General features: G+C 36.1%; 1 protein-coding gene across 1 annotated transcript in view; it reads right to left on the bottom strand.

Moving 5' to 3' along the window:
• Tbc1d8-9 (TBC1 domain family member 8/9) overlaps positions 1–15,214 on the bottom strand; it is a 303,090-nt gene that overhangs the window by 264,565 nt on the left and 23,311 nt on the right. The window contains exon 2 of the mRNA XM_090371383.1: positions 10,077–10,188. Coding sequence (XP_090227509.1) covers positions 10,077–10,188 — 112 coding nt within the window. The remainder of the gene's footprint in view (positions 1–10,076; positions 10,189–15,214) is intronic.

The following is a 15,214-nucleotide window of genomic DNA, read 5'->3' as shown; positions in this document are numbered from 1 at the left end:
TTAATTTCCCAGACATTGACTGGAATTTGTGGGTTGGTCACTCACACACTAGCAAGGCTTTTGTGGATCTATTGGATGATTGTTTTCTTCATCAGCATGTTCGGGAGGCAACTAGAGGGAGTAATACTCTTGATCTCATTATCAGTAGTGACTCTTCATATATTAAGAATCTGCAGAAAAAGGAATCACTAGGCGGCAATGATCACAGTGTGCTGAAGTGGGATTTACTCAAAGAGGTAACTACCATCAGAGGTAAAGGGAAAGGTTTTTGCTTTCCTAAAGGCAACTATGATGGTCTGAGACAGTATTTAAATTCTATACAGTGGGACCAACTGATGATGTTACCAACAGCAAATTCAAAATGGGAAGCATTCAAAGAACTTATCTTGGAAGCTACTAGGCTTTACATACCAACAAAGAAATACTGTTCAAGATTTAGGCCTAAATGGATGTCAGATCAACTAATGAGATATATGGCAGAGAATAAAAATGCATGGGAAACATAAATTAATGGGTGACATGGAAGCCTACGATAGATATAAGCCGGTCTGTAACCAAGTCACAAAGGAGATTAGGCAGGCAAAGGCAGATTATGAGAAATCTTTGGCAAAGGATGCAAAGAAAAACAACAAAGAATTCTTTACCTATGTAAACTCTAGAAAGAAATGGATGAATCAGATTGGTCCACTGGATATTGCTGGTTCAACTGTTGATGATTCTGCTCAGGTGGCTAACATACTAAATGAGTATTTTGCATCTACATTCACACGAGGAGTTATTCAGGGAGGGGAATACCAGAGGTGAATTAAACTCTAGCATTCCCCTAGATGATTTTGTAATAACTCAGAGGAAAGCGGAGGAGAAATTGTTGAAGATAAACATAAAAAAGGCACCAGGGGTGGATGGGATCTATTCAGTTATATTAAAAGAGGCAGCAAAGGAAGTAAGCAAATCCTGAGCCATAATTATGAGAGCTTCTTTGGACTCAGGGGAGGTACCCATGGGCTAGAGATGTGCAAATGTGACCCCAATTCACAAAGGAGGATCACCACAAGTAATTATAGACCTGTTAGTTTAAACTTCTGTTCCAGGAAAATTAATGGAGGCACTGGTTAAAGAAGCACTGCAAGGTCATCTAGACAAGACTTCAATTATAGCTCGGATACAGCATGGTTTTGTTAAGGGAAAATCTTGCTGACCAATTTGATTGGATACTATGATGTGGTCACAAAGAAACTGGATGCAGGGAATAACTTTGATATCATATATTTGGATCTTAGAAAGGCTTTTGATACTGTTGCACATGGAAGACTGCTGTTTGTTGTTGTTATTTGGTTTTTAGGAGCATTAGCAACTAAGGCCATATTGCTCAGGGATATGCGGTGGTCATTCCCTGACCTTTCCGCATCCTCCGTATTTGGTGGTGATGGGCTCGAACCCTGGTCTAATCAAGAAGCGTGTGCTACGCACTGCTGCGCCTTCCCACCTGGCTACAGAGGCGCCATGGAAGACTGCTGAACAAATTGGAGCAGTGTGGCATTGGAGGCAAATTGCTGCTATGGATAAAGGGATGGTTGAGTGGGAGAAGACAGAGAGTGGCAATCAATGGACACTGCTCATCGTGGACTAATGTTATTAGTGGAGTCCCTCAGGGTTCAGTGTTGGGTCCATTGTTGTTTTCTGTATTTATAAATGACACTGATGATGGTATATCAAGCTTAATGTCCAAGTTTGCAGACAATTAGAAGGTTGGTAAGGTTGTTAAGGACACTAATTACAGTACGATGCTGCAACAGGATCTAGAAAAGTTGAGTAGATGGGCTGAGAGGTGGCAAATGAAGTTTAACATTGACAAATGTAAAGTACTACATGTGGGAAGCAATAACCCCAGAGTAACGTATAACTCTGTGGTACTACACCGACAGTGGTAGAGAACGAAAAGGACCTGTGGGTAATTGTGCAGGCAGATATGAAGTTTTCTGAGCAGTGCAGATGGGCTGTAAGAGTAGCTCATGGTGTCTTGTCAATGATATACAGGAATTTTTCTAGCAGGGATAAGGAGATGATTATCCCCTTGTATAAGGCAATGGTCAGGCCACATCTTGAGTACTGTATACAGGTCTGGAGGCCTCATTTTAAGAAGGATGTAGAGCTGTTGGAACGAGTACAGAGAAGGGCAACAAGATTAGTCAATGTAACAAAGGGTTGCTCTTATGGAGAAAGGTTTAAGTTTTGAAATTATAAGTGTCTGGAGACTGGGCATCTGCGAGATGATCTGATTGAGGTGTATAAAGCCTTAAATGGTTTGAGCATGCTCAATGACGATGTGATTCTTCCACTTGCTCAGAATAATCACCTGAGAGGGCATAAATTCAAATCGAGGAAAGACAGATGTAGGATAGATGTGCGGAAATTTGCCTTTAGTCAGCGGGTAGTTGGTTGGTGGAACAGACTTCCATCCTTTGTTGTGGAAGTTGATAGCCTAAATAAATTTAAGGCTGAGCTGGACACATGTTTGGATCAAACAGAGGGGTGAAATGGGAGCGTTTTTTTTTTTTTTTTTATTTTGGCTGATGCTGCATAAGCTTACTTTCTTGCATCGTATGCCTCTACTAATGCTAATTATGAAGTTACCTATTTCTTTGGATCCTTTGTTCTTTTTTGTTTTGGTAATGACTGCTATGCCAATATTTCTATTTTCTAATTCCATGGTCAATTCATCCAATTTATGATTTATTCTTCTAATGTTCCAAGTTGCTACTTTAATGTCCTTAATCATAGTCCTATATCCATTGCCTAGGTTGTTATCCTTGAGATCCGTCCAGTTTGTTTCTTTGGGCTTATTTCAAGTATTTAGAATGTCCCCGGAATAGGTTACCAGCCTTTTGCGGGGCAAGTCTAGTAGTGGGGCTGCCTCTAGACAGGCTTCAGGTATATTAAAAAAAATAATAATATATCTGTGTAATTGAAAAAAAAAAAAAAAAAAAAAAAACCGACCAAAACCAGAAGAAAACTGAACTTGTTGGAAAATCAGACATACCCAAATATCAGAAAACTTCCACTACCAACAAAACCAGAAGAATCAGCAGGTATGCATGTAAGCTTTTGTTGAGACACTACTCACTCTGAAAGAGGGTTATGTTGTGTTAGGTTAGCTAACCTAACCTAACCTATGGTTTTTATTCAGGTTTCTTTACAAGATCAAGTTAATAATAAAGGTGTAAGAGCTACTGCGAGTGAAGCATATTTGTTATCCTAAATATACTTCCCTGGCTTCATTATTTATTTCTTTACATGGGATATTTGTTTTGAGATTCTGATATCAGATGCTTGGTTATGGATTTTAAGGCAACTTGCTTTTATTTGTCTCGTTGCAACGTCAAAAATTTTTTTTTCATCACATTGGTGGAACAAGATCCTGTCTGCTTTATCTGAAATAAAACAGAAAGCCTTCAGATTTCTGCAAAAAGGATGTCAGAGGAAAGTCAACTTCATTTCTCTTTGTTTCGTGCTAATTTTAATATTGCACACAAAATTATACTAAAAGAAGGTGTTTCTAAAAAAAAAAAAAAAAGTTGTTGCTAAAGGAATAAAATGGTAAAAACCACCCCTACTGTCTGATTGCAATTTTAATAATTATTTGAGCACATATGATGACTTTTTCCTTGCTATTATGGAGGCATGAAGGAAAAGCTTAAACAGCTAGTTAATTCTCTGAGGAATAATTCTGCTAGTGGATAAGTTTTGATTCCAAATAATTAAGCTGTCAAATATTAATTTTTTTCAGCTTGATTTGCTTTATCATTTATTTGTTTCTCATTGAAAGAAGCATTTTTCCCTTAGTAATTAAATAAATATTACATTATACCAGTTCTGAAATGTTCTTCTCCTATCTCTTATTAAATTAAATGATTTCAGTCCAATTTCCATAAGGATGTTTGAGGCTATTTGGATTTCTGCTTTCCAGGTTGATGGACAGGGAAAGCAGATTCAGTTTTGCAGCCAGCTCATTGTTCTCCATGAGAGCCTAGTTGGAATGATAGCTGCTGTCTGCCACTCATGCATTGAGAGACAGCAGCCATAAATTCCAGTCAATGATAGATTGATTCCCATCACAAACTGGAGGAATTTCTAAAGTTGTTTTCAATCAGAGCTGTGGTTAGCCAATCTCAGGTGGGGTAGGGTTCCCCCCAAGTGTTATTCCAGATTATTCAGCCAACACAACATGCAAATCAGCCAGTATACACAAGCTTCTACAGACAAAATACACACATACAGGTATGAATGACAAGCTCTGGTACAATTAAAATAATAATTTAAATTTTTGGATCAGATGTATACAAGCCCCACCCCCTTTATTCATTTCTCATTATTATTAGCTTTTATATAACATACGAGCAGTGATCATTTAATTCGTGGACTGGTGCAAGATTTTATGTTTACCGCACAAACTTTCCATAACTGCTGCTAGAGGTTCTCTCCCTGATCACTACTGAACAGACTCAGTGTGTGCATACTAATACATGTTGAGCTAGTGTTGTGGGAAGAGAATTTTTTTAGCTGCGTGTCACTGACTATCTGTTTTGAAGCAAGTATTGTGTCAGACATACAGATTGATATGTGATTCGTTATTGAAACAGTTAAAGAGATGAATGAAGCATATGGTATTGAGTGTCTTGGTAAGATGGCCAGATTTAAATGGAACAAGCGATTCAGTAAAGGCTGTGAGTTTGTGCAGATGATCCAAGACCTGGTCAGTCTTCTCCCTCAACAGCTCCCGAGCAAATGGCAAAAGCCTAGGAAATCTTGGATGAAGACAGGCAAATTCACTTTGTGAATTAGCTGTTAGAATATCCACTTCATAGTAGTGCTAACAGTATTGTGAAAGATCACCTGAAAATGTTGCGAATCTGTGCCAGCTAGATTCCACACAATTTGAGACCAGAACAAAAACAGAAAAGTGAAGATTTGTGCAAAGAAATGCTTGGTCATTTTGTAACACAGTGTCAAAACTTCTTAAATTGAATAGTAACCTGTGACAAAACTTGGATTTTTCACTGTGATCCAGAGACAAAACAACAGTCGAGGTGAGTGGAAGCATTCTGATTCACCAAGCCCTAAGAAATTTCGAGCTTCTCATATGGCTGATAAACAAATGGGTCTTGTGTTTTTTGACATAAAGGCATTCTTGTTACATATTTTGTGCCTCATAGAACAATCTATGAATAAGGAAGCATACTTTGAGGTTCTTAGAGTCAAACTTTGCCACACCATTCATGAGAAATGTCAAGAACTTTCCAGTGTGAAGTGATTTCTCCATCAAGACAATGCACGCCCCATAAGGCTAATATTATGCAGCCAGTGATCACTGTCACTGGTGCTGAAGTTCTGCCAAATCCCCCTTATCCACCGGACCTGGCCCCGAGTGATTTCTTCCTGTTTCTACATCTGAAGAAAGCTCTGAAAGACAAACTTTTTATGTCCAACAATGATGAAAACTTGTACATGGTATTACCTTACTATGAGTTCATTACAGCAGGACAAAGTTTGTTTTCCACAGTGAGGAACATACTTTTAAAACCTGAGGCTGCAGTAACATGTGACTTACAAGTAATTTACATGACAAATCATAACTAAATACTAACAAAAACTGAAATTGAAATGAAATCTGCAATAATTCATCTCGCCATTCTTTCTATATGCTCTATCTTATTATTATGTTCATTCATAATTATACAATACAACCCCAATACAACATGGTACTTCTACAATACGGTTTCATTCTAATACGATTGATAATGCGGCAATCCTTGCACAACATGGTACTTATATAAACTGGTTTTGCTCTAACATGGTTAGAGAATTGCGGCAAACCAAACATAACATGGTATTTTTGAGCTTTTGTGTGGGGGGGAACCCTGCTATTATGTTGGATGTAATTTTTCAACATTTACATTCTTTTTTGTGACTCCCCGCTGTTGACTCGCTAGTCGTTATGCAAAAAAAAAAAAAAAAAAAAATGATAATAATAAAATTAAAATAATTATTGGGAAATCCCCGTACTGTATTTTATTTTGTTTGGAAATCCCCATGTTAGGTTCTGTACTATTGAACTTGTGCTTGTTTAAGACAATAAAAATTTGTGACTTCAAAGCGTGCAGTTTTTAATTTTGAAGGTTATTTTGGTTTTTATTTGATTGTTTATAAATTTTTCAGGGTACGTATTACTAAACTTTGTTCTTAAGAATGTATTGGAATAATTTCTTTGTTGTGAATTAAATTCCAGCCCTAAACTATGTCTAAGGAAATTAGGCATAATTTGGGTAATTGCCAATATTTTTAAAGAATGGATTCTAAATTGTTTTGTGCCAGCTGTGGAAAACTATTTAAAGTGGAAAAATCTAGATTTCAAAATTTTATTACTATTGGATAACATGCCAGGCCATCCAAAAGAGTTAAGTCATCCAAAATGTTGAAGTAATGTTCCTACCACCTAACTCAACTTCTTTAATTCAGCCATGAAATCAAGGAATTATAGCTACCTTTAAAACTCATTACATCAGAAAATCATTACAATGGATTTTGGAAAAAATTGATTCCGAATCCATTGAAGTGATGGAAGCATGGAAACAGTTTTCAATTGTGGACTGTATTGGAATCATAGCTTTATCGCTCAAAGAAGTAAAACCGTCAACACGTGCATGTTGGAAAAATGCATGGCCAGAGTTAATTCATTCAGGAAATATGGTCTAACTGGCAGAAAACAGAATTGGTGCGATAGTAGAACTTGCTAAGTCAGTAGGAAGGGAAGGTTTTGATGATATGCCTACTGAAGAAGTTCAACAATTACTGGTAGAAAAGAGGCCGGCAAAGCAGATTTGGTGGAAATGGCATCGCAGATAAACCAAATCATTTCAGAGAATGATAGCGTGCACAGTTTTTTTTTTTTTTTTTTTTTTAACTAAAAAGCATATGGCAAGGCATAAACTTAGCCAAGCAATTAGAATCTTATTTTTTTTTAATACAGATCCTTTTGACTGGAAGGAATACAAAGTTAAAAAGGGAGCTTCAAAAATGCTTTGCTCCATACCATGCAATTTACAAAGATCTATCAAGCAAAAGCAAACAATCCCAGAATAAAGAGAGCAGAAGATACATGAAATCTAGATGCTACAGAAAAAAAGTTCAGAAGGTGAAGATATTCTGCAACAGAGAAAACTTTTCTTGTTTGATTGTGCTTAGTAGCAATGATGAGGAAGAAAATTAAATGAAAGTACATTATCTGGCATATATGTATCACAGTTTGTAAGACCTTTGTTCAGTTATTACTATTTTGAATAAAAATTAAGTTTCCAATAGTTATAAAAAATTATATATTTTTGTTAGCTTTTTGAATGTAACCCCCCTTTTTGTACTGGATCTTAGTCCCGTATAACACAGTTTTGCACTATATCAGATTTTATAGGAATCTAACTGTATATATTGTATATATATAATCAATTACCGAAAAGCTTTTCAATGTTATAGACAAGGTCATATTATATATCTCAATATAAACTTCAACCCACTTTTTCCAACCCAGCTAACTTCAGAAATTCTTCACTTCCGAATTTTAACTCCAAAGTAATAAGCATTCTTTTAAATTAAATCAAATTTTCTATTTATGCTTTACTCACATAGGGTCAGAGTAGTTCACAACTATAGCAATTTACCAATGCCAGACATTGTACTTTACTGTTACAAGGAACCACATATTTTGTGGTGGCATGAATAATCTAACACACAAAATGCAGAACTCTATATCTGTATACTGACTACAGGGCCATGACCAATCTAATATACTAACAAAAAAAAAAAAAAAAAAAAAAAGGAGTTGCCATTTCTCTATTTTTCATCACCCTGAACCCATTACTGCTGACTTTTATAATTAAAATATATTGAAATTCTGCTCCAATCTTATATTCAGTGAAAAACAGGAAATTTCTAATTCATAGAAAATTCCACATAACTTAACTAAAGGTCACCTATACTACCAATTTGATTTTTTTTTTTTAACTAAAACGTTTAGTAACACAAAATTATAATACATTTTATATAACCACTATGTAGGGATAACAGAATAATCTCACCTTGTTTAGAATTCCAGGTTTATTAGGTCACAAAAAATTAAATATATAACACAATATGACTATTAGTCTCCATGAAGATAACTGATTCAAAATCATGATTGAACAGCATATGACAAATTCAAATATATAATCAAAATATGAGTTACGTCAATTTTTTTTTTATTCTAGAAACCAAAGGTTGTGTGCACATATGTGTGCAGTGTCATTATTAGTAGTATACCTATGTCCTGTTGCTATATCCAAGTGTACAAACCAAAGTTTGTATCAAAAATATTGAAGTGTTCTATAACTGAACTGATCTCTCACAACTTTTACAATGAGCTTCTTTGGTACTGTGGCATTGGAGGCAAGTTGCTGCTATGGATAAAGGGGTGGTTGAGGGGGAGAAGACAGAGAGTGGTAATCAATGGACACTGCTCATCGTGGACTAATGTTATTAGTGGAGTCCCTCAGGGTTCAGTATTGGGGCCTTTATTGTTTTCTGTATTTATAAATGATATTGATGATGGTATATCAGGCTTAATGTCCAAGTTTGCAGACGATACGAAGGTTGGCAGGGTTGTCAAGGACACTACTGACACTATGCTGCTGCAACAGGATTTGGAAAGGTTGAGCAGATGGGCTTCGAGGAGGCAAATGAAGTTTAACATTGACAAATGTAAAGTACTACATATGGGAAACAGCAACCCCAGAGCAACGTATCAACTCTGTGGTACTACACTGACAGTGGTAGAGAATGAAAGGGACCTGGGGGTGGTGGTGCAGGCAGATATGAAGTTCTCTGAGCAGTGCAGACGAGCTGCAAGAGTAGCTCATGGTGTATTGTCAATGATATATAGGAATTTTTCTAGCAGGGATAAGGAGGTGATTATTCCCTTGTATAAGGCAATGGTCAGGCCACACCTAGAGTACTGTATACAGGCCTGGAGGCCTCATTTCAGGAAGGATGTAGAGCTGCTGGAACGAGTACAGAGAAGGGCAACTAGATTGGTGAATGGGACAAAGGGGGTTCTCTTACGAAGAAAGGCTTAAGTTTTGCAAATTACAGTGTCTGGAAACTAGGCACCAGCGGGGTGATCTGATAGAGGTGTACAAAGCCTTGAATGGTTTGAGCATGCTCAATGCTGATGGGATTCTTCCTCTAGCTCAGAAAAATCACCTGAGAGGGCATAAATTCAAATTGAGGAAAGACAGATGTAGGATAGATGTGCGGAAATTTGCCTTTAGCCAGCGGGTGGTTGGTGGGTGGAACAGACTTCCATCCCTTGTCGTGGAAGTTGATAGCCTAAATAAGTTTAAGGCTCAGCTGGACAGGTATTTCGAACGAACAGAGGGGTGAAGTGGAAGTGGTTATTTTTATTTATTTATGTTACTTTTTTTTTTTTTTTTTTTGGCTGATGCTGCATAAGCTTGCTTTCTTGCATCAAATGCCTCTACTAATGCTAATGCTAATAATGCTAATGCTACTGCATATAAAATGTCAGTTCCACTTTGAAAACTTTTATCCCAAGCAAAACAATTTCATAAGCTAAGCTTATATATGTCTTACTATTATGTATGTTTTTACATTTATAATGCATGAAGAAGCAGTTCTTAAGCTTTTGGTAACACACAGCCTTTGGTAATAAATAAAACTACTTTGCATAGAACAACTATACAAATCTAGTGTCTACAGTGATTTATCATTTCGTAAGTATTGCTGATACCACTGATAAGCTCAGGACAAAGGCTGGATACCAATAAACTCCTTAAAACACTTCTGTCATCAAATATTGTTTCATTTACTTTATCTGTTCTAGGTTCTTGATCTTAGTTCACCACAGTTTATCATACAATTTAGCATGTGATAAGATACAAAGAGTAAGGTCAAGATCCTATTTATTTATATTACATGTAATAAAACTGACTGAAAACTAAATATATACTGACAAGAATAAGTAATGTTACCTTTGTGTCAAATACAGTGTCTAAGGTTCCAACTAAAAGTGAAGATAAACCTTTTGTTCCATGGCCTTTTCTCCTCTGAAGAGTGAAGAAAGGATTAGCTTGTTCAGTAACCCTATAAATTATATTGAATAACCATGTTTTTAACAATAATATTTTAACTGTAATCATAAATATTACAATAAACGAAAAATGAGAAATTTATGATGTTGTAACAAAAAACCAATGCAACACTAATCAAATTATGATATCTATATGTTACTTTTTCTCACTTTTTTCCCATTGTAATGAGCACAACCTGCTCTATGTTAAGTTTTTAGGAATTACATATGACAAAACAGACTTACAAAAAATAGAAAGAGTGGACAGAGAAGCAAATTTATAGTTAGAATGGGAAAAAGAAAACAATTTCACGTGTTATATTTTGTTTTCTATCTTCCTACCTTGGGGGACACTGTTTCTTCAGTAACAATGAGAGACTTGAGCTTTTGCTCACTTTAGAAACAGAAGTTGACCTAAAATTGCTGATATCCTTATATGCCAATACTCTAATCTGATGGGTGTCCCCATCAGATTAGGGTTTACAAGAGCTGAAACAGCTGTAATAGTAGTGCCTTGAGTTTTTAATGAATAACCAATTTGCCATTCTGGTGATGTTATTTGATTATAAACAACATTAGTAATTTTAGGTCATTTAGGCATTAGGCTTTTTTATAAAGGGAGAGATGGAGCAATATTGCATCATCTTTGATAACACTGATGAAATTTGATGGTAAAATTTGATGGTATCCGATAAAATGACTACACTTTATCGGATAGCCTGGTACATCCCAGACTTGGCCTGAGCAGAATAATGTCACAGTGAAAAGCTAGTCCACTTGAGGCTCATCTGTGGAGGCCAACATCACTTTTCTCAATAAAAAATTATCCCTGGAGAAATGAAGAAATAAAAAAATGTCAATCAATATATATCATAAATTCATGAAGTATTCTACAAAGACTTTAATACTGTGCTACAGTCCAAAGGGATTGTAACACCATATTAAAGTCAGTTCTGTAAAAGACTGCTGTCTTTTCACATAGTATTGCCAAACTTTTTGTAGCATAGGACATTTTTAATCTAATTTAAATGCCACATAATGATGTATTTTTCCCTTCAAATTCTTAAATAGCATATAAATGATTAATAGCATATAAAAAGCAAAAAAGCATATATCATTAGTCAGATGAACTAATGAGACATATGGCAGAGAAGAAAAATGCATGGGATACATATAAATTAACATGTGACATAGAAGCCTATGATAGATATAAGTTGATCTGTAACCAAGTTACAAAGGATGTTAGGCAGGCGAAGGCAGATTACGAGAAATCTTTGGCAAAGGATGCAAAGAAAAACAGCAAAGAGTTCCTTACACATGTAAACTCTAGAAGAAAGGGGATGAATCAGATTGGTCCACTTGATATCGATGGTTCAACTGTTGATGATCCTGCTCAGGTAGCTAACAAACTAAATGAATATTTTGCATCGACATTCACACATGAGGAATTATTCAGCGAGGGGAATGCCAGCAGTGTATTCAGCTCTGGCAGTAAGCTATATAATTTTGTAATAACTGAGAGTAAAGTGGAGGAGAAATTGTTGAAGATAAACACAAGGCACCTGGGGTGGATGGAATTTATCCAGTTATATTAAAGGAGGCAGCAAAGGAAGTAAGCAAACCCTTAGCCATAATTATGAGAGCTTCCCTGGTCTCAGGGGAGGTACTCATGGACTGGAGATGTATGTGACCCCAATCAACAAAGGAGGTTCAAAGGGATACAGAAGTTAAACTAACAGACCTGTTAGTTTAACTTCTGTCCCATTGTTATTTCATATATTTATCAATGATATTGATGAAGGTATATCAGGTTTAGTGTCCAAGTTTGCAGATGATATAAAGGCTGGCAGGATTGTTAATGACAGTAAAGACAGTATGCTTCTCCAAATGGATCTAGATAAATTGGGAAAATGGGCTGAGAAGTGGCAACTGAAGTTTAACATTGACAAATGCAAAGTACTGCATATGGGTAGAAATAACCAAAGAGAAACGTACCAACTGTGTGGTACTACACTCAGGGATGTGGAAAGTGAAAAAGACCTGGGTGTAATTGTGCAGTCAAATATGAAGTTCACTGAGCAGTGCAGACGGGCTGCCAGGGCAGGTCATGGAGTCTTGTCAATGATATGTAGGAATTTTGCTAGCAGGGACAGGGAGGTGATTATCCCATTATACAAGGCAATGGTCAGGCCACACCTAAGGTACTGTGTACAGGTCTGGAGGCCTCATTTTAGGAAGGATGTAGAGTTGCTAGAATGAGTACAAAGAAGGGCAACAAAGGGGTGCTCTTACCAAGAAAAGCTAAAGTTCTGCAAATTGCAACGCCTGGAGAGTATGCACCTGCGAGGAGATCTGATTGAGGTGTATAAGGCCTTGAATGGGTTGAGCAAGCTAAATGCTGATGGGATTCTTCCTTTTGCTCAAACTAAGAACCTGGGGGGGGGGCACAGTTTCAAATTAAGGAAAGATAGTTGTAGAATAGGTGTGTGGAAATTTGCATTTAGACAGCAGGTAGTTGATTGGTGGAACAGGCTTCCATCTTTTATTGTGGAAGCTAATAGCCTAAATAAATTTAAGGCTGAGCTGGACAGGCATTTGGAATGAATGTAGGGGTGAAATGGGAGGGTGGTTTTTTTTTTTTTTTTTTTTTTTTGGCTGATGCTGCATAAGCTTGCTTTCTTGCATCGTATGCCTCTACTAATGCTAATGCTATATATCAAAATTATTTTGTGCATCCACTTGCTTCTCATTGCATCATAGTATCCAATCAAACTGGTCAGACAAGATCTCCCCTTTACAAACTCATGCTGACATTGAAGTAAGCTACACTCCTGTCTGAATTATCCTGCATTGCTTCTTTAACTGGTGACTCCATTATTTTCCCCAGAACAGATGCTAAGCTAACAAGTCTGTAATTGCTCATGACACCCTTTGGCCCCCATTCTGCATCGGAGATACATTCTCATATCTCCAGTACACAGGGATCTTCCCTGAATCCAAATACGCTCTCATAATTATGGGGTTTGCTTACATCCTTTGCTGCCTCCCTTAATATAACTGGATAAATCCAATCCACCTATGCTCTTTTTTGTGTTTACTTTGACAGTTTCTCTTCCACTTTCCTCTCAGTTATTACAAAATCATTTAGGTTCCTGTTAGAATTTGATAAACTTCTAGCATTCACTTCTCTAAATAATTTCTCATGTGTGAATGTAGATGCAAAATACCTATTCAATTTGAATTTATTTACATAAGTAAGGAAGTCTTTGCTGTTTTCCTTTGCATCCTTTGTTAAAGATTTCTCATAATCTGCCCTGGCTTGCCTAACCTCCTTTGTAACTTGATGACTAGTTTATAAATACCATAGGCTCTGTATCACCTGATAATTCACATGCATCAGATGCATTTTTTTATTCTGCCACGTGTCTCAATATTCATCTGAAATCTAAGTATATGATGTCAATATTATAAAATTATTTTTTGAATCCAGTTCCTTTGTCACTATGTATTAGGATCCAATTAGATTGGTCAAACAAGAGTGTCCTTAACAAATCCATGCTGTGACTGCAGTATAAATGCATTCCCATCTAGATGGTCAGGCATTACTCTTCTTTAACCAGTGGCTCCATTACAGGCAGTTCTCGATTTACGAGTTTTCGCTTAACGAGTTCCTGGATTTACTAGTTTTTTTTTTTCTTTTTTCCAAAGTATCAAGTATCAACAAAATAAAAAATATGAACATTAATTGCGAAAAATGAACGTTAAACATTCATAAATACCGCATTTCAAACCACGTGCATAGTTATACAATACAGTGTACCCAGATTTACGATATTAATCCGTTACCATCATATCGCGAAAATATCATAATGTGAACCCAATAACACATTGTTTTTTGGTATTTCATTCCACAACCTTGGAAATTCAAATTTTCGCTATATAACTCCCTAAAAGGTCGTTTTTATAGTGTAAATTGTATTATTTACCAATTCAAGTCATTAAACGCACCACATTTTCGTCATTATCATATGTTCTGTTATAAGAACCAATTTTGAATGGCTTTGTGATATTTTAATAAAGCACATTTCTGAAAGTAATGACCATAAAACAATAAAAACAATTTGTACTTTCCGGTTTATTGGGCTTTTCTGTTACTGCAAGCAATTATAAACGTGTAGTAAACTCAATGTTATTGCATTTGGTGAAAATTCCGATAGCTGGAAATGTGTGGGTTTTTACATTATTATGGTGAAATATGTTTGCCCTTTACTGAAATATTCAATCGTATAAAAAACAGATTTTCAGAATCTTCTCTTCATTCTTTTTTTTTAAAGCTTCATAAACTTGTTACTCCAGACAAATCCTGTTAGTTGAAATTTGTGCATTCTGTTAAAAAATGCTTATGCACGCTATTGAAATTTATAAAGAAAAGAGAAGATTATCTTGGAAATAAACGCCTCTTGAAGCATTTCTGAAGAAGACGACTCCTTGTGAAAAAACCAACGAGTGCCGAGCCAATAATGAGTGATCAATGAGTGTGCATTTTGTCGATGGTGATGGTGAAAAATAAACATTCTTTAACATTTGTAAGTCATAAATAATTTCTCTGTTATTATAATTTGCTTTATTTTACATGCTGTTTTCATTTCTTTGGATAAATCAATCATTGTTTAAACAAACTAATTAGCTAACTAATTTCATTGTTGATAACAAAGTAACCCCTATTTTTAACATTATGCTTCTGGGAAATAAATTCCTGCTTTACGAGCGAGAGCTAGGAACAAATTAACTCGCAAAGTCGAGAACTACCTGTATTTTCTCTGGGACAGAAGTCAAGTTAGCAGGTCTGCAATTATTCATGCCACTTTTTGATCCCCTCTTTATGAATAGGGGATACGTTCTCACATCTCCAGTCCACGGGGCCTTCCTGCAAATCAAAAGTGCTCTCATAATTATGGCTAACAGTTTGCTTACCTCCCAAGAATTCCTTGTGTGAATGTAGATGCAAAATACCTATTTAGTTTGTCAGCAACATGAACA

This window comes from Mastigoproctus giganteus, chromosome 4 (genome assembly GCF_048544385.1).
Source record: "Mastigoproctus giganteus isolate SK-2022 chromosome 4, ASM4854438v1, whole genome shotgun sequence".
Taxonomy (NCBI): domain Eukaryota; kingdom Metazoa; phylum Arthropoda; class Arachnida; order Uropygi; family Thelyphonidae; genus Mastigoproctus; species Mastigoproctus giganteus.
The sequence above is the reverse complement of the archived record's forward strand: the minus strand, read 5'-3'. Positions and strand labels throughout refer to the sequence as shown.